The sequence below is a fragment of the Micropterus salmoides genome, unplaced genomic scaffold (genome assembly GCF_014851395.1).
Source record: "Micropterus salmoides isolate LMB-PRFRI ecotype aquatic unplaced genomic scaffold, ASM1485139v1 Ms_hic_scaffold_5, whole genome shotgun sequence".
Taxonomy (NCBI): domain Eukaryota; kingdom Metazoa; phylum Chordata; class Actinopteri; order Centrarchiformes; family Centrarchidae; genus Micropterus; species Micropterus salmoides.
Genome location: NW_024044237.1, coordinates 40096112 through 40116048, shown reverse-complemented (window position 1 = coordinate 40116048; position 19937 = coordinate 40096112). Strand labels below are relative to the sequence as shown.

Sequence of the window (19937 nt, the reverse complement as noted above, 5' to 3'; positions counted from 1 at the left end):
ATATATTTTTTTTTTGTGCATGTAACAGGTTTGCAAAGTGAAAAAGCCCAAAGTGAGTTCCCATCTCCCACAGAAAACTCTGCTCTGAACTGAAAACAGCTCGTTTGTAGTCCAGCCGCTTCCCTTTCAAGCTAAACGCGCCTCATGTAACGCTCGCCAAGCGGCTACTCCGACACGCCCTCAGAAACAGCGAGCTGCAGCACACAGCTCTCCTCTCCCTTCCAAACACTAGCTACCCTCCAGGCAGTCAGTGGACAAAGTTGTTCCGTGATGTAGAGACAGAGCTCAGTTAAAACTTTATGGATACAGATTAATAACGCCGCTCTGAAACTCTCGCTACAGTCCGTGTTGCCGAGCCGGTCGGCAACACGTACGGCTAACCCGAGCGTTTACCGGCTTCTCGCGACCGCCCTTCTCTGCTTCTGATTGGCTAGTAGTCCTTAACTAGGAACTGAGCATGTGCAACTCCCAACAAAGATCATTTAGAGACAAATATCAAGATAGAGATTTTGATATCGTGCTCATCAGCTTATTGTAACTCACCTTGTCAGCCACGCTGTTGGGATGAGCGTCCTGACCACCACCCCGGTCGTCTTCCCTCCCACGATGCCGAAGCCCAAACCAGATCCATCGTTCACCAGCTCGATTTCCTCCGCGTGACCCCACTGATCCTTCGGACGAGAAGACGCAGACACACGTTAGCGAGGTGTTTGACTGAACCAGTTGTATTTCCCCTGTCGCCCAAAACCAATGTCGAACAGGTTTACTGTTACAATGAATAACTCTGCTAACATTTTCATTTGGTCCTCATGTGTTTTGCAGATGTGTATTTTATAAAAAAAAAAAACCCACTGAAACAGTTGATCTATAGTCTTTTGATTGGGTGTTGATTTACAAATATTGTAAACGCCTTCACAATGACTGCTCATCTGCTTTTTCCAAATCTGTATAGAAAAGAGAACACTTGGATTGATTTTTAAAAAAGGACTAACGTAGGTTTTCTTTAAAGCATGTGATTTTTGTTTAACCTTTATTTACCCAGGAAGATATTTGATTTTGATAGAATCTCTTTTTCAAGAAAGGCAGCAAAACAGCATTTAAAAGTCTCACTGACATTTTATATACACACACACACACATACATGATAATACAATGCATCACATCTACACTTCTCTTATAGACATCTAGCTTTCCGAGCTGAAGCCAACATTAATGCTAGCTAACTTACTGACGCAAATGTTACTGAAGCTAACGTCACTGAAGCTAATGTTACAGAAGCTAAAGTTACTAAAGCTAACATCGCTGAAGCTAACGTCACTAAAGTTAATTGATGCCAACGTCACTGAAGTTAATTGAAGTTAACGTCACTGATGCTAACATTACGGAAGCTAACGTTGCGGAAGCTAACGTCACTGAAGCTAATTTAAATTAACGTCACTGAACTCACTGAAGCCAACGTCACTAAAACCAACGTTACTGAAGTTAACTTCATGATGCTAACATTATAGAAGCTAAAGTTGCGGAAGGTAACGTCACTGAGATTAATTGAAATTAACGTCACTGAAGTCACTTAAGCTAAAGTCACTAACAGAACTGATGCGAACATTACAGAAGCAAATGTTGCGGAAGCTAACATCACTGAAGCTAATTGAAATTAAAGCTAACGTTTCTAAAGCTAAATGAAGCCAATATTACTGTAGATAACTGAAGCCAACGTCACTGCGGCTAACGTTACCGAAGATAACTGATGTTAACGTCATTAAACGTTCATGTTCACCTGTGCCTTCTGCTAGGCTAAAAACCTTGCACTACATTTTGATTTTATTCTTTTTAAATGATCAAATAGGTCTTGATTTTATTTTTATTTTTCTTTAATGTAATTTTATGCACTCTTTTATATTATATTTATAAAATGTATTTATGGTACAACATGCTGTTTCTATGAGTCTGCCTTGTGTATAAATTGTGCTATAGAAATAAATTTGTCTTGCCTTATGTTCTTTAATGTTTAATGTTTCTGATTTGTTTGACATTCAAGCCACCTACCACCAAACCTGATGAAAGTTAATGGCTGAAATCATTTGATTCACAGAATCTTGTACAGTTATTGATGGAAGCAGAACAATCTGATCAAATTATTTCTATCAGTAGATCAATGAGTCAAACCAGGATAATTTAAAACCGATTCGTGCATCAATGATTTTAAACACTTCTGATCATTTTATTTTTATTTATATTTTGTGTCCAGGCAGCTCAACCCGTTCTCACATGGTCAAGACCTCTAGCCGTCACTTTGTAACACACTGGGGGAAAGTGTAGTGTCACTTTTGAACCCTAAAGGTAGGTTTAAAATATTTAAAGGTTCAGTGTGTCTTAGGCTTTATTGACAGAAATGCAATATAAAGATGGTGTGTAAAGACCTTACATAATGAACCGTTATGTTTTTATTACCTTAGAATGAGACATTTATATCTACATAACTGCGGGTCCCCCCTTCCATGGACGTCGCCACGTTGCATGTCGTGTTTCTACAGTAGCTGAAAACGGACAAACAGCGCTAAAGAGCGCGTTTCATCGCTACGTTCTTCTTGTTCTACTTCTGGTAGAATTCAGGCAGTGCAGACACTCATCACTGCGTTGAATACGTACGTTAGAAGAAGTAGTACTAATATACTGCAGCGGTCGGCAAATAAGTTTTGCATCGGAGCAATATTTTCAACCATTACATGGTGGATGAGAATATAAGGCATACTATTCAGTTAGCTCAGTTGGTGCAAGGTGCAGGACTCTCAATCCAAGGGTTGAGTGTTTGATCCCACCTTGGGCTAACTTTTTTTCTTTTTTTTTTTTCCCCCTCTCTTCAACAAATGGATTCTGCAGCGAATGTTTCTCAGATCACAGCATGTGCTGCACTGTTTTTGTTTCGGTATTTACTGACTCTTTTAATGACGTTCAGAATTTTTCAAAGTAAAAGCTCAGTTCAACTCCAATACTGTATTACAGTAAACAATTATTTATTTTGTAGACAAAACCACTACAGAGGAAGTGATTATGTGAGTAACAGTTGACTGAACTCTATTTCAGCACCCCTATCAGTACATTTATATTTTTTACCGCTATCAAAGCACCGTAATCTGGCAGCGGGCCAGATATTATTGCTGCGGGCAGTTTTGGCGAGTGTCCATAATCACAGAGCACGAATGTGTTTCCCTTGTCAGTGTTTGTATAAACTTTATTTAATATGTGGTTTATAATGGACTGTGGTGCAGAAACAGTGACAGTGTTTCCATGTTATCTGTCAGTGGCCAAGTCACAATAACATATGGTTTTAGTGAATAATTCAGTAAATGTAATTTCTTAATAAATCTACCTAAAGTAAACTAATTTCTTGACTGGCCACTCTCTGCTGTCTCAGAAGAGACACCTTTTGTGCTGTTGTCAGCCACCATAGCTGTCCTGCGCTCTTTGAAGAAGCTCTTTAGGGGGCAGTGGTAGACTGGACGGATGGTTGCAATACACAACCCTCGCCATTAGATGCCACTAAATCTCACACAATGAACCTTTAATAATAAAGTTTGAGTAAAGAGCTGGTTGGGGTGGACGGTGGGCCAGAAACCAGACTTCAAGAGACCGGTGTTTGTTTCCCGTGTGAAAAAAAACATTGAATATTTTAAGTTTTCCTAAACTTAACCAAATTGCGACATTTCACAACGTTAAGTAGTTTTATTTTTGAAAGCCTGACTGGAAATTGCACATTTATTATTGCCAACTTGACTGCAGAGCCCGAAAAACTCTAAAAAGCGACGCCAAAGGGTGTTTACCAGGCATCCGTGTGTGACGAGTTGGGCCTGAGAATGTGTTGGGAAGCTCAGCAGCCGCCTCACAGAGCTGCTGGCTATCTGTCCTGAGGTGAAAGTTCATTACTGAAGCTCAGCAGGTAATTACAAGCCGAGAGCACTTCCTCCTCTCCGATACCAGCTGCTGATCAATGAGAGGCTGCAGCGTGCACACACACACACAGGCTGTCTTTATGAAGTGGCTTTAATCACAGGTGGCCCTGGTCTCTTATTACAGCTCTGATCTGATAGGAGGAGGTCTCCCTCTGTCTAATGAAACAAACCTCCTCATGGGCTGATCCCAGGACGCCGGACGAGGCCGTTTGCCTGATAAAGTCGGATCACACTGAATGCGCTTGACGCTTCGCTCTCCAACAAAAGTTCACTCTTTTCACAGGAGAGGATCTGTTACTGCAGGTAGTTTACTACAGTAAAAGGTGTTGGATTTCTTCTGGTTCTGCTCGGCGAGACACAGCTAATGTTTAAATCCCGTTTGAATTGTGTCCTGAATTACACACATGATGTTTGTCAGTTTGAGTCGCACATTGTCGTAAAACTGTCGAAGTACAAGACTGAAAATACGTAACGACAAAAGAACACACACCCAAAAGTCGTGTATGTGAGGGAAGGGATTCTCTATACTACATCACGCTTCATCATCCATCGCAGCTCCACCCAGGCTTCCTTCTCCTTCCTCCTTGAAAATTAGGATTTTCTGGCTCCAGTAACAGACAGCAGAAGTAGGGCTGGGCAATAAAACAATGGTAATTATCGCAATATAATTTTCCTCAACAACAATATAATAAATATTATAATATATCGTCAATAAATATTTGCTTTAATTCATTTGAATCACGGACAAATTAGCACTTAATTTTTCTATTAAAATATTTATTTTGTTGGGAAAAAAAAAAGAGGCCTGAAAAAGATTAACTAATCATATTTGTTGAAAACAGATTTTATCATAATAGTTTTGAATGTTCCACCTCAGATTTGTTAAGTGATCCACTGTTTGGCATCAAGTGTCCTGTCCTTAAAGAAAAGTTTTGACCTTCTGGTTTCTTCAATTTTCACTTAGGGGCAAAAATCGGCCTTTAAACTTGAAAGAAATAATGATTTGACATATATCATGATAATTATCGATATCGAATGATATGAAATGTTTTAATCGTGACAACATTTTTGGCCGTATCGCCCAGCCCACAGCAGAAGTGACCAATAAAGTTAAACTCCAAATATCCTGACCATGCGGCAGACACGGCGAGTCCTGATGCACCACTGAATCGCAACACCAATCTGGTGGCGGACTTTTGTTGCTTAACACCAAACTGGAAATGTGTCCATTTTCTCGATTAATTGATCAGTTGTTAGGTCCAGAGAATGTGTGTTTCCCAAAGTTTAAGGTGACGTTCCTAAAATGTCTTATTTTGTCCACAACCCAAAAATATTCAGTTTATGGTCTTAGAGGAGCAAAGACAATATTCACATTTCAGCGATACGCAGAGATGCGTACTGGGAGAAAAACATTTTTATGTATGACATGTGAGCAGGATGACTGAGAGGACTTCACAGGAACATTTAGAAACTTTATCCAGTTGTTCTTTAGTTCATGTCCTCTTGGTTTTAAAAGGCCCCTTCAGGTTCCCTTAATTGCGCAATCTGTTGGGTTTTTATCTCTGTTCTTTCTGCTTCTCATAATTTTTAGGAGAGCCATAAATTAAGCCTAAACTTAAAGTAAGTAAATCCGCCAACACACCGTCCTAATCAGAGGGTGGGAAAACATTCACTAACAAGACAAAAGCTGTAAAATCATATCTGACTCGCTGATTTATTCCGTCTTTATGAGTGACTTTACAGTTACAGTTTCCTGTACCGGCACTGGGTCGATTCCAGCTGAAGAGTTCGAAGCCAGGACAACATATCAGCTGTGAACGGCGGGTCAGAGCCACCTGCATCTCCCCGGCAGAGGAGTCTTGGCTTTGGGAGACGGATAGTTAGCCAGGCCAGACGATGAGCAATAAAATCCAGCCAGAGCTGTGTTTTTAATGCCCACAGCTCCATTAAACGTGACCTCGATAGAAACGGGACATGAATAAAACAAAAGCAGGAGGATTGGAGCCTTGGTATGCAGGACGTGGCCCGGATCCAATGAGCCCGGAGGAGGAGGAGGGTAACAAACAAGGGGGACAGTGTAATTCTGTGTGATAATGACCCGACAATAGAGCCGGGCAGAATCATTACGGCTGAAGCTAACCTGTGATCCTCAGCTCACATTAACAGTCCAGACCTGCTCCAGTTTGTCACCACGTCGTTTTTCCTACTGGAATCTTTTTCTTTTGCTCATTTAAATGCCAAAGTTCTCAAACATGTTCACGTCCTCTCGTGTCTTCGGTCCAATAACTTAACATCTACAGTGCTGGTGATTCTTCGGCCTACTCTGAAAATACAACATCTACTGCGTGTTCGTCCAGGATGATGGCGCAGCGGAAGTTTGGTGGGCGTTGTTTTCTCTTGTTTTCGTCTGTAATGCGACGTCCCCAGGACGTCCTCGTCTCCATTAGGTTGTGGAGTGTTTATGCGTGTTCTGTAGTAGGTTTCAGTAGGCGGGGTCGTCGTCAACAACATGTATTGGAGCCACCTGGGCCCCGGTGTTCTCCATATATAAAGCACATCTTACCTGTTGCACTTTGGGAGACGCAGTTCTCTCTACTCCTCGCTCCTCATTATTGCAGAAACTACTGACTTACTGATTACCACACGACACTGCTTTATTTGAGTAATTGTGTTAAGTAAATGTTTAAGTTGTTGTAAATAAAGTAATAGTACCGTTGCTGCAGCCCGTTGTTGCTGTGTGATCAATCATGTCAGGCTTTTGAGCCGGTCCGTCACAGTAAACTATTTCACTGTGGACTCCTTCCGCTTCCTGGGCACCATCATCTCCCAGTGGGAGCTGAACATCACCTCCCTCACCAAGAAGGCCCAGCAGAGGATGAACTTCCTGCAGGGGCTGAAGAAGTTCAGCCTGCCAAAGACAATGATGGTGCACTTCTACACCGCCATCATTGAGTCCATCCTCACCTCCTCCATCACCATCTGGTACGCTGCTGCCACTGCCAGGGACAAGGGCAGGCTGCAGCGTGTCATTCGCTCTGTAAGAAGGTGATTGGCTGCAATCTTCCATCACTTCGGGACCTGTGCGCCTCCAGGACTCTGAGGCGAGCAGGGAAGATTGTGGCCGACTCCTCCCACCCCAGACAAAAACTGTTCAAGACTTGTGTCTTTATTATTCTTCCATAACTTATAATGTATTTTGTCAATTCAATTCAAACCTTTACTTGTCTCTAACTTTCTGTGATCACTCATGTTACAGCCGATCTCTCAGCAGAGCTGCTGGATTTGGTCATTTTGTCTGACGATGATCGCGGATAGCTACTGACGGCTGGTTAACAGAGTGTTCATCCACACATAAGTGGAGATAGCGTGGGTGCGGCCGCCCCAGGGCCCTGGTTGGTAGGGGGCCCGATACGTGGGCCGTACAGTTTAGCTCAGTTAAGGTGGACGCGGATGAACAATAACGTTGCATGCAGCTCTGCTGAGCCGGCAAAATTCAGCAGCTTTTATCAAACAGTCTCTTCACTCATGGTGTCAACGGTAAACCACCACAAGAATGACATGTACCAACATAAACACTAATTTCTAAGGAGATAATGTTTTAATAAACATAAATCATAAAGTGACATTTCTATTTCAAACAAATGGCAAACCTTTTAGCACATTTTAACAAAACCCACTTCCCCTTTCTGCATCATGGGAATTCTGAGGGACGGACATAGGCTGCGCAGCGGTTTATTTACAGCGTCAACTTCAACGTCAAGAGCATTTTGCATGCTGGATTTTTGTTGGATGTTTAAATTTTGTTGATTTGGTGATTAGTGCTTTTTGTGCTTCTACTATGATTAAGTAGCTACGTAGTAAAAATGTTTCTTTTTTGTCTGATTTTACTGTGTTGACTGTTGATAAACGATCGGAAGTCTGTACCGGGTGTTTTATTTTGAAAATGAAATGGATTCTGTGCCGTTTCTGCGTCTGGCTTCCTGTCAGGTTCATCTGCGCTGTGCTGCTTGACGCTGGGACGCTTCTGGGACGCACTGCAGAGCTCCTGGTGTGAGCACAAACATTTAGTAGAATAACTGCGATCAGCTCCGGCAGCAGCGAGGCAGACGGACATTTGGAGCGAGTCCGGGGTCATGTAAACTTGGTTTAAATGACTCACGTGGTCCCCGTGATGAAGCTCCGTCCCAAGTTAGACAACAGAAACAGAAAAATATGTAGATAAAAACAATTAAATAGTGAATTCGGCTGCATTAAAACACAGAGGCAAGCCTGTCTCACTTTATTCTCCTTCTCTCTCCAACAAACAAGGGCTGAAACAATTTATCGATTTATTCGATTACTAAAAGCATAGACACAAATTCTTCGCATCGATTAAATATTCTATAGAATACTCAATTACTAAAACCATCGTTAGCTGCAGTCCTACAAACTACACAAATCTAGTCTTGCTGTGAATGCGTTAAGACTAACACACACACACACACACACACACACAAGCTGCTGATCTCAACAAAAAAAACCATCAGCTGTCTGTAACGTTATCTTTTAAAATGACGTTACTCTGATCAATGGTCACGGCTCTCCCCTACATTCACTGACTGACCGTTCCTCACTGGCAGCAGCAGCTTTATTTGCTGGTTTATTGTTGCTTTAGAGAAAACAATTATGAGCAAAGGCTCCTCAGATCGGGAAACGCTGGATTAATTAAAGCCAATTAAACAGAACACAAGCTTCACCTACCAAATCCACCACAGGTGAAGTTATCTACAGTGTGACCTTTGACCCTTCATCTCACTTCAGAGTGCGTTTCAGACATTTATCCGTGTCTCTGTCCTCGCTCTCTCCTGCCTCGCTGCCAGTCTTTGACTCGCCCGTCATGTCGACATTCATTGATCGCGCCTCCACTCAGACTTAAATACATATTGTCAGGAGCGAAGCTGCAAGTGGAGCACTAACTTGATTTCCTATAGGCTTTAAGGTCATAAAAATAATCCGAGTCAATGTCAGCAGACTTACGGCTCATCATAAACAGGAGGTCTCCCTCTGAGGCGGAGGCGTGGTTTCAAAGTGCCCTCCAGTTATGATTGACGCCCTCGCTGCAATGCTTGTTTTGAGTGACAGCCAAGCTGCTGGATGAGGTGTGTTTGTGTAGCTGGCTGAACACACAGTACAGTATAAAGCGGATTTCAGTGATGCTCCAAATCTCTACAGTAGCTGGTTTAAGATCTGACCTTAAATATAATTTCACACTGAGCCATAAAACTCAACAAGGAACAAATGTGCAAACTCTTTTCTTTCAAGTTTTGTTGGAAAATGAAAAAACCTGACACCTTGTTCTGCAGCTCAACATGCACCAACTCATTTTAATGTTAAATTGCACAGCAGGGACGTTTATTAACTCTGGACAATATAATTTTATAGATTTTAAATGGTTTATATATAATTTTTTTTACCCTAAAATGGATGCTAAAGATTTGGAATTGACTTTATTTTACAACCTAAGCTTGTTTTCTTGTTTCGCTCAAACAACTGACATTAAAACTTTAGTATCAGAAGTGCAAGGCCCATCTGGACTGCCTCTTTTATTCCAGATTAAAGAATCTGCTGCAGCTGGATAAGCTAACTGTTTCTATAGCGACAAACCACGGCTGGGAATAACGTGTCGCAACAGTAATGCAGGTACAATAACGTAGGGCTGCTGGACAATAAAACAACAATATAACAAATGTTCAATAAATGTTTGATTTTATTCACTTGAATCACACAAATTTTGATTGAGGGGCATTATGGAGTTTCCAGCGGCCTCTAGCGGTGCGGTTTTAAGATTGCAACCAGGCGTGTGTTCGTACGCGTTCTCGCTTGAACTCAAGAGCGAGCAGAATCTGAAACACAACCGCTGTCACACAGAAATACCACAATAAACGCAGGAACACCAGCATGCAGGCTCAACACCGGCACCGTAACGTTACTTCATTCAGCGCAGCGAGCCGCATATCGGAACAATCCTCCCGGAAAAAAGGCAGAGTGACAGCAGCTAAAGACAGAGCTGGAAACTCAGCTGAACTCCCACTGCAACATTACAGTAATGTTTTTATCAGCTGCAGGTTGAACTAATCCGCGCTCGTTACATGATGACGTTACATTTACTGCATTTGTTGCAGTGTTTTATGTTATGTGGGTCTCGTTAGTTACAGCGACGTAGACGTGGAGAAGCTGTGGAGCTGAGTAACGGTAAAACCACAATAAACATAAACTGAATGTTACGAAGCAAACAGCAGCAGGTCCGAGCTGCTGTAGCGTTAGCTGGCTGCATCGCTATAGGCTAACGTTAGTAAACAAATCGCTCCACATTTGCTTTTTGCCGTCACATCCTTTCTTGCAGGCTAAATCAACAGTGGCACACAGGATAGTAACATGGGTCGCGTTAGTTGGTGAAGTAATGTGTAAAGCTAACGTTATATAACTTTGCACCGGATAACATTAGCAACTGCTCGCTGTTAGCCGACAAGCTAACGTGACTTTCTCTGTGTTTCTCCAGCTTCACTAATGTTCACTTTGTTCTTACGCGACATCATCTGAACCCGTTTGGTCTGATGGGCTTCAGCACATAAACCTTTACTGTTGTTTTGGATCCTTACGTGGAGCCTGTGTTTTGCTGGGAGCCGGTTGTTTTATGGTGTTGGTGGACTGCATGTCGTTAGCTGCCGTGTTGTCGCTGTAGTCTGAGAGGCTCGTGAGCGCACAGGGCTGAATCCGACCCGGAGACCTCACATTGAAAGCAGAATAGTGGCTGATGCAAGCAACGGAGAAAACAGGCGTGTGCTTTATTTCTAAGTGAGTTTTGAGCCCACTGACAATAAAGCAATGAAAATTTTATTAATTTCATTGAAAAACTTACATATAGCCCCTTTAAGAGGTTGAGGAAAAAGGACTGAAAACAGCTTTTACTTATACTCTAGATAGATATAGATTTCATCATAATTGTTTTGAATATTCTGCCTCAGATTTGAGAAGTCATCCGCTGTTTGCCCTCAAATTTTCTGTACATAAAGAAGATTTTAAACCACAATTAACCATTCACCATCACTCAGGAGCAAAAATCAGCCTTTAAACTCGAAAGAAATAACGATTTGATACTTATCATGATAATTATCTATATCGAAAGATATGAAAGTTTTTATGGTGATAACATTTTTATCATTGTACAGCCGTACAATAATGTATTACTTTTTGCTGTAATGCAGATTTTGGTGATATTAGACTCGTTACAATCTCAGTAACGCGCGTTACAATTTCAGTAACGCGCGTTACAACGCATTTCAACCCAAAATAAAGTGTTTTGTTTTTTTAATAAATCACCAACACAGAGAAACATTGTGACACCAGAAAAAAAAAGTACAAGATAAACGTTATTTCCTGTTGCTGGAATTTGATGGTTGAAGTTGTAGGCAGGGTGCAAACTGGGCTCCTCTTAACAAGACGGGAGCTCCCCTGAAAAAATTATCACTGAAATTTTGGGGGGGGGGGGGGTCTCTAAAATAGTGACAATATGGATCATGAATCATGCATAAATGTAATTCTATGTAAGTTTTCTTTTACAATTTCCTTTCCTGATCAGAGAGGCTGCTGTCAGTGCATCCTGACCAATCCCGTCGGAGTGTTGGGAGATTTAAATAATAAATATGTTGTGCTGCAGGAGGTGGTTAGCCTGGTTTAGCATAAAGACTGGATGCAGGGGAAACAGCTAACCTGGCTCTGTTCAAATCCACCTCCCAGCACGTCTAATGCTGATTAACATGTTTCTTGTTTAATCTGTACACAAACAAATATGTAAAGACCAAGTTTGTGGTTTTGGGACTAATTATTAGGGGTTAGAGGTGCTTGTAGAAGTATTTTTAAAATTACAAATGTCCTGGAGATGGTTTGCAGAAAGATATTTGTTCTTTTTCAGATTTCAATTTGTGACGCTTTAAGAGTCACAAATAAAACGAGCAATAGTTGATCGTCTTACCGTGTTGATGGCGGCGGCAGGTTGTGATGATGCGTTGAGTGGGCGGTCCCTGGCGACCACCAGCTCCACCGTCTCTCCGGGCTGCTGCAGGAGGGTCAGCGCCTGCTGCTGGCTGATCCCCGCCTCCAGAGGACTGCCGTTTATCACCAGGATCTGGTCCCTCTCCTGGAGACACCCGTTCCTGCAGCCACAACACCAGTCAGGACTTTCCAGTAACACGATAAAAACCAAACTCTCCCGCAGAAATCTCCACGGTTACACAGCTAGCTGGTTAGCTTTTAGTAATTCACTTCATAATATTTTCCATGGCAATATTGTATTGATACACGAGGGTCAAGTATCAATCTTTTATTATATAAATTGTACATGAGAACTACGATAATAAAATCAGTTGCTTTTTCAGTCCAATAGAAATAGAGCTTTTCTTTGGGGACACAATTTGAAGTTAATAATAAATTGCAATATTATATCGTATAAAATTTGTATCATGGGGCCTTTGGTGTTTCTCACCCCTAGTTACTAGTGTTTTTTTGTTTTTTTATTTACTTTTAACTAATTGCACATTTTTACCATTGAAATCTATGGGGCTCTGCAGTTCAGACACCATTTCATTAGTAACTAGTAATCATTTCCATTTTACTAGTATATATTCTTTAGCTACTAGTGCTCTTGTTTTAGTAACTTTTCCATTTTACTAGTAAGAATTCAACCGTCAATAACAAGTTATTGATAATGACTAGTAACCCCCAAAATGCACTAGTAAGAATAAAAATGTTACGAGTATCTTTTGGAAAAGTTACTAGTGACTATTAGAATATGTACTAGCATTTAAATAGTAGTTACTTGTAAAATGGTATTAGTTACTAGTACCTAATGAAAACTTTTAAATAGCTAGTAGTAAGTTTAAAGGAATAAATGTTAAAACGGCTGGCCATAACACACAGTAGCTGTTAAATGCTAAAACAGCACAATGTAAACTGTATTCCAGTTTTGCTGATTATCAAGTTTGTTTACCTTTTCGATTTCTTTTTGACTTGATTAAAAGGGTCAAAATAGTTATATATGTTTTAGCCCAGAAGTGTGATCACACAGTGATTAGTTATTGTATTAGTTTTCAAATGGTGATCACACAGAATAGCCTACGTGTGTGACCTGGTTAATGAGAGAGTTTTTCTAACGTTACCAGAGTCAGAAAGTAATAAAAGCCTTAGGACTGACGTTTTTGAATTTATTTGGTGCAGTCTGAAATTATGTCAAACGGCAATATTATGCTATACTGCCTCAACTGTTGAGTGTCTATGAGATCAAATAACATAATCATGGTTCCCAAAGGCATCCAGAAACTGAGCAAACTAAAGAAATAAACCGAGGGGGCACCTTTTCCCAAGCTTTGTCTGAGGGGAGGTTGTTTTAGATCACTTACAATAAATGTTTTATTACCTACACTCTTATTTTTATATCCAAAACACTATTTGAGTACAATTTTCACAATGAGCTGTGATTTGAATTATAAAAAATGACTTTAAACATCTAATAAAATCTAATTTTGTCGGAAATAAAAGCAAACATGATCTTCAATGTGTGAAAGGAACTTAATATCTTTTATCTCCATGTTAAACTGCATTTCAGTCGTAGGAGCTGCTTCTTCATGACCTGCTGCTCATTCTGACTGTAGCAAACAAAGCTTTAGCTGAACCTGTGCGCGACGCCTCCAGGCTGGATGTGTTTAACGAAGACGCCCTGACTGCTGGTTCCTTCAGGGTTCAGGCCGACCACGCTGAAGCCCAGACCTCCAGACAGAGGCCGAGTCAGGCGGACCAGCTCTGTGTGACAGCCCTGCACACACACAAACACATTCAGGTTTATATGCATGCCGTGGACTCTGCAGGTGTGTTTGAGTGTGTCTCGCAGCTCCACCCACCTTGGCAGTGGCGAGGATCCATTTCGGCAGGAGGTCAGATGAGGGCGGAGTCTGATGGATGGGTGGAGACAAGCCATTGGTCAGGATGGAGGAGGAGGACAGGGAGGGCGGGGCGGAGCTGCTGGCTGAATTAACAGCGCTCATGATCAGCTGACCCTTTTTGGAGAAACTGAACTCGCTGCAGGTGTCAGGCGGCATATTGTTCAGCTACAGACAGAGGAGGAGGAGGGAGGGAGGAGAGGTTTGTCAGATACGATGTGAAACATGTTTTGTAGACTTGGTTGAAATCAAGGCTGTTCTTCACTCATTCTTTTCCAAAGTCAGATGGTTTCTTTTACATTTTGATAACTTCTCTTTTGTGTGAGGTACTGAGAAAACATACATACACATTTGGTACTGAAACTAAAGGCAGGAAAAATTATGTTGCATTTTAAAGGAGACCCGTTATACTGCATTTCCAGTCCTACATTGTAGTTCTGTGACTCCTGTATGGCAGCTTTGCATGATTCAAAGTTCAAAAAAAATTATTTTCTATCTTATACTGACTCTTCATGTAGGCCTTCATTTCAGCCTCTGTCTGAAACAAGCTGTAGATGCTCCTGTCTCTTTAAGCCCCCGCTCCAAAGCCCACTGTCTTCTGATTGGCCATTGTCTTATGTATTTACCAGGCTGCCGCAGGGATAGGGCTGCATGTTCCTTTGTGGGCGTGGCCAGAATGCTCTGCCTGGAGCAAATGACCATATATGGAAATCCAGCCTCGGAATGACATCATACCGAGCCGTTAATAGAAAAAATGGTTTAAAACAGCATTCAGAACAGGGAGATATGAGGCTGACTTCTTAGAAAAGAGCCGCTTTGAGTGTTTCTGTCACTCGTCTGTAAGAAGGCTAGCCGCACCGACATTTGGAGTGCACATGTATTCAAGCCTTTACGGTAAGTGGACCGGCCCAGAGCGAGCTGACAGGCAGGTTAGAGACTTTATCCTGTCAGTTTGTCTCTTTAGTATGAAGAGAGGCTGTGAAGTCTTCATGTTACAACATTATTTATCAAACCGGGTCGGACTGGATGGATTTAGCACGAGGAGGAAACACATGTGACAACGTCCGGTTTTCAAAATAAGGCGTCTGTACAGGATGGAAATAAGATTAACTTATTATATTCACAGAAAGTATAAAACATGTTAAAACAACCTTTAAAAGTAAACGGACTCATGTAATTTACTTTACCAGACCCTCTCGGGCCCCGGACCCCCACCATAGTCTCTCCACATCCTGTGGGAAAGACTGAGGAAAAAAAGCACATTTTGACTATTTAATTTATGCAGTGGGGAAAAAGGCAACAAAAGAAAAAAAAAAATTCTCATTATATTCGGTTTGGGACAAGATTTTTCATTTCAACCTTTTCTAACGTGATACTTCAAAATGTGACCAAGAAAACGTTGATGGAAACACGACTACTGATAAAGAGAGAGAGACCAAACTAGACTTCACCTTTCTTCAAGATAACAATAAATTATTAATTATCCTAGCAGAAGGACAGACGGTAAACCTCGCAGCCAAGTAAGTGTCCCTGTCACATACCTGAGGGACTGGCGGGCTGTTGCACTCAGTGTTCGCTGCACGGCAGGTTAAATCGGGTTCATTATTGTTTGTAGTTTACTTTCTATCTGTATTTGTTCTATTGGTTGTTGTAACTTGTAACTGCTAAACTGAACAGTCGGGGTTGCTTTAATTCTCGTTATGTTCAAAATGTAAACTTTGTGATTTTGCTTTGAAAACTGCTTTGGCAACATGGTCTAACAGAAACATTCATGCCAGTAAAGCACATAGAAGTGAAACTGAAAGAAATGACAGACAGAGAGGGAGAGAGGTGTTATATGCAAGGACGTTGTCGACAATAAAGAAAGACATGGAGGGAAAAAAAAAAAAAAAAAATGAGGCAGGGAGGCCGGGGGGTAAGTGAGGAGGAGAGAGAGAAGAAAAAGAAATCAATAGATTCCTCTGCAGGCTCTCTCTCTGAACAGGTAATGTATTAATGACCTTTACACTCACATTGTGGAAACTTATCAGTCTGCGGCTTATTTAGGCCAGGCTGACGGAGCAGGATCCCGAGCCATTTCATCAATACCGCCTCGACAAGGCCGTTACTCAAAGCAAGACACTAGATATTAAAGCTTGATAGATCCGCAGAGAGCCGGGGGAGGGAGGGAAAATAAAGAAAGAGAGAGTCCCTGCTTCATATACCCTCCACCGGCTCCCACCGACGCATTCATAGACTCAGCTCTGACCTTCGCAGCACTTAGAATATGAAGCCCAGCGTCAGTTATTGCCATTATCTTAATTTGGCCTGCAGATTGTTTATTGTAAAGGCTCCGCGTCACAACGGGCTGGAGCTGAATACAGATGGCGATGCAGAGGGGATTCAATTCAATGTCCCCGCTCAGCCCCGCTGACAGGTCACAGTGTTGGACAGGAGGCGGCGGCGTACCGGTACCCAATAGGCTGTCGACACCTGGGCGGAGTCACACATGTCAGATCAGATGGGAAGCGTTCATCGGTCTGCAGAGCTGCTGCAACTCATGATTGTGGAAAAAGCCGGTTATACACTAATAAAGATAACACTGTCTGAGCAGCGGAGGACAAACACCTGCTGATGTCAACATCTCACTGAAAAGATTAATGCTGCGTCTCAATTTGCGTCCTGACACTCACGAGTCCATAAGTGCGTTCACACTGACTGATAACGTATTGATATTTACTGTTTTAGTGCTTTGTAAGCAATCCACACTGCAAATGGACCCTCAGATGTTCTGTATATTTGTTCTGACAGTTTGAGTGCAAATGTGGAAATTCTGCTGTTGAAATATTACAGTTACCTAAAAACTTTTAAAACCTTTATTAAAATCCTTGATTATCTGTATCCTACAACAACATCTGGTGGGTAAAATTATTTTTTTCACAGGGTTTTAAACGCTTAAAAAGGTTCAGTGTGTAAGTTTTAGCGACATCTAGTGGTGAGGGTGGTGAATTGCAACCAGCGGCTCACGGTGCATTCACGTGCTCCTCTAACGGTCCCATTTCCCGAGTTGTGAAGTCGTTCTTCCGACTTCAGTGCGTGTTCATGTGCTCTTATTGTGGAATCAACATGGACGCTGCTACAGAGATGTGTTGGATGAACATTATCAGAGCTTATAAACAACATGCAGACATCCAGTTCACTCTACATGGACAGCAGACTAACCGTTAGAACCAGATTACACATATATATATATATATATATATATATATATATATAACATTATATATTTATATAACACGTGATTTTGCACGAATCAAAGTACTGTATACTCTTTATGTCCCATGTACACTTTATTTCTCTTTGTGCAATAATGATTTAAGGAAGAAAAAAAAGATTCTGATTATTCCGACACCGCATGAATGCACCATCAGTCACCGCTCTCCCTTTGTAAGCGTGCAGGAGACGCTACAGCGGCCGACACGCTCCGTCGGCTCTGAGCTAAACAACACGTGTGGTCGTCCATTTGTCCAAATTTATCTTCTTTTCTTACTTTTCAGACGACAACTAATAACATTTCTACTTCGTCTTTGTACGTATTTAACGTAGCGATGAGACGCGCTCTGTAGAGCAGTTTGTCCGTTTGGGCTACTGTAGAAACATGGTAGTGCAACATGGTGATGTATATAGATAGAAATCTCTCATTCTAAAGGTAATAAAAACAAAGGTTCATTATGGGAGGTCTTTGTACACCACTGAACTGCACTGACATAAATACAGTCATTGGAAGATGAAGACGGGCCAGACCACGACCCACCCGGCCCAAACAACCGGACCAGGTCACCGATCGCTCAGAGGAGAGGAAAGAGAGCCAGGAGAGGAGCCATGCTGGCCCAGCTTGCACTTAATTCTGCTCCTATAGAGCCGGTCGGGACAAAACGGGACTCATTTTGACCAGAAAACGGAATTCAGAGTCCACATCGTTACAGAGACCTGCCCCGGGTCAAGCACTCTGCAGGCGGTCCATGTTCCGAGCTGTCAGCGCAAGACTCCGGCGAGATGAGACGAGGTGGACTCTGGGTTTTACATCGATGGTACTCGGTGCTCAAACGCAGTGAAGACGGACTCTGTTCAGACTGCTTATTGTGAAGATGAAACTTTCATATCATCATCTGGTTGCTGCTCTTTACATTCACCCCAGATGCAAATTTAAAAAATTCACTGTGGAATATTCTGGGTGAATGTGTATGTATGTATATAAATAACTGCATATATTGTTTAAGCAATTCATAGATTTCACGTGACGTCACATTCCAATGAAAACGCCCCCCTTGGAGGGCAATAAGACGTTAATTTCCGCTGCCTGCCAACAAATATGCTGGATGGTTGTTGTGCTTTGGGATTTACTAATCGAGGAGACGAGCCTGGGCTGTGTGAGGTGAGGGATTCCCCCAGAAGGTAAAAGTAAACATTACCGCAGTCGAGCGGCGGGCAGGGACCTGGCGGTTTGTAACGGTAGAAATGCGGCAGTGGATGCTGTGACGTTATATGGATCGGAAGTGCCGAGCACGTGCAGTTTGTGTTCATATCTTTCTTTTTCTTGAGTTGAAAGGTGATCTAAATAAAATCTGACTGCTTTTGCGGCGTCTCTACGGGGGAGTCACGCTGTGAGCCGCTATGTTGGTCCGTTGTTTTGCCCTCCAGGTCACCGCGCATGTCACGTGACTGAAAACTACGAATAGCTCACGACAGGCCGTGGTGCACAGTTAAGGGGCGTTGTTCACCAACGGCCTGAAGTGAGCTATAGGTTTTATAAAACGGTTACCAAGCATGGCAGAAAGAAAGTAGGCTAACAGACGCGCTACAATTTGACTTTATTTCATCAACATTTCTTTATGAATACAAAAAGTAGTCCCAGTGTTTGTGTGTTTTCGTGTGAGAGAGAGGGAATCACGTAATAAGCAATGATTTCTCTCTCTTATTATTTATTTATTTATCCATCTCCGCCAGTAAATCTGATCTGCATCAGATTGCATTTTAATACCAGGTGTAAACGCGGCGTGAGACCGCCACAAAGCTCAGATTATAACTCGAACCCTGTTTGTCGCGTAGTGATTTGGATCTGTGTGAAGGAATTCGACATCATGCCCGTTGCATTATACCACTACTATGAACCAATCAGATTGCTTGATTTGAGCTACCCGTTTTATAATTTAATTTATGATACAATATTTTAATACAGGCCTACACTTATTATGTTGTGTGTGCTGCATGAAGAAACTACAAATTTCGTTTTTTGTTATGCAGCCTTGTGCTGTATAATGACTAATAAACAACCTTGTAAACATGGTTATTGATATTGTATTGCATTTCTGTCAGTAAGTCCTCCTAAATATCACACACTGGACCTTAAGTAAGATAGAATGAATGCAGGAGTTTGTAACTTGTTGTAAAGTTGGAGAACTAGTGTTTATTTCAGTCCTGTGACATCAGTCTAATTTGATTTATTGATTGCTGTCGGGATGTAAAGAGAGGTAAATATTTAAATTCAGTGAAAGACTCACTAGCAGCGCGGTCTTTCTTTGTGTCTCACCTGGTGCCGCAGCTGTTTGATGGAGTGCTGCAGGGTCAGGATGTGGTTGAACAGCGGATTCTGCAGAGTCTCCCTCAGGTTTCCCATCGTCTCACTGTGGGTCCACTCCTCCCTCTGGGCCAGTTTGGCCTGCAGACGCTCCAGAGCTCCCAGAACCTGCTGACGCTCCGCTGGGACACTGAGGACGAGCACAGGACGTGAGTCGTCAGTCTGAACCTGATAATATCTGCAAATGTTGAATGAACAGCCGAGAGGATTTACCTGCCGGGACATTTTCAAACATCGTCGTCCCTCGCTCTCCGTCTGACGTTCTCGATCACTGATCTGAACAGACAGAACATTATTTGGTTAAAACTATGAAACTCTGATATTAAGGTTAATAAAAAACATGTATAACATCACTTCGGTGCAACATAAGACATGCAGGTGGACGAACAGGTGACAGCA

The 19937-nt window shown here is 42.0% G+C and overlaps 1 protein-coding gene across 1 annotated transcript in view; it reads right to left on the bottom strand.

The window, feature by feature from the left end:
• LOC119888462 (inaD-like protein) overlaps positions 1-19937 on the bottom strand; it is a 24985-nt gene that overhangs the window by 1872 nt on the left and 3176 nt on the right. Inside the window, exons 2-6 of the mRNA XM_038699017.1 lie at positions 19491-19668; positions 13883-14089; positions 13658-13797; positions 11962-12142; positions 544-671 (exon numbers count right to left, since the gene is read on the bottom strand). Coding sequence (XP_038554945.1) covers positions 544-671; positions 11962-12142; positions 13658-13797; positions 13883-14089; positions 19491-19668 — 834 coding nt within the window. The remainder of the gene's footprint in view (positions 1-543; positions 672-11961; positions 12143-13657; positions 13798-13882; positions 14090-19490; positions 19669-19937) is intronic.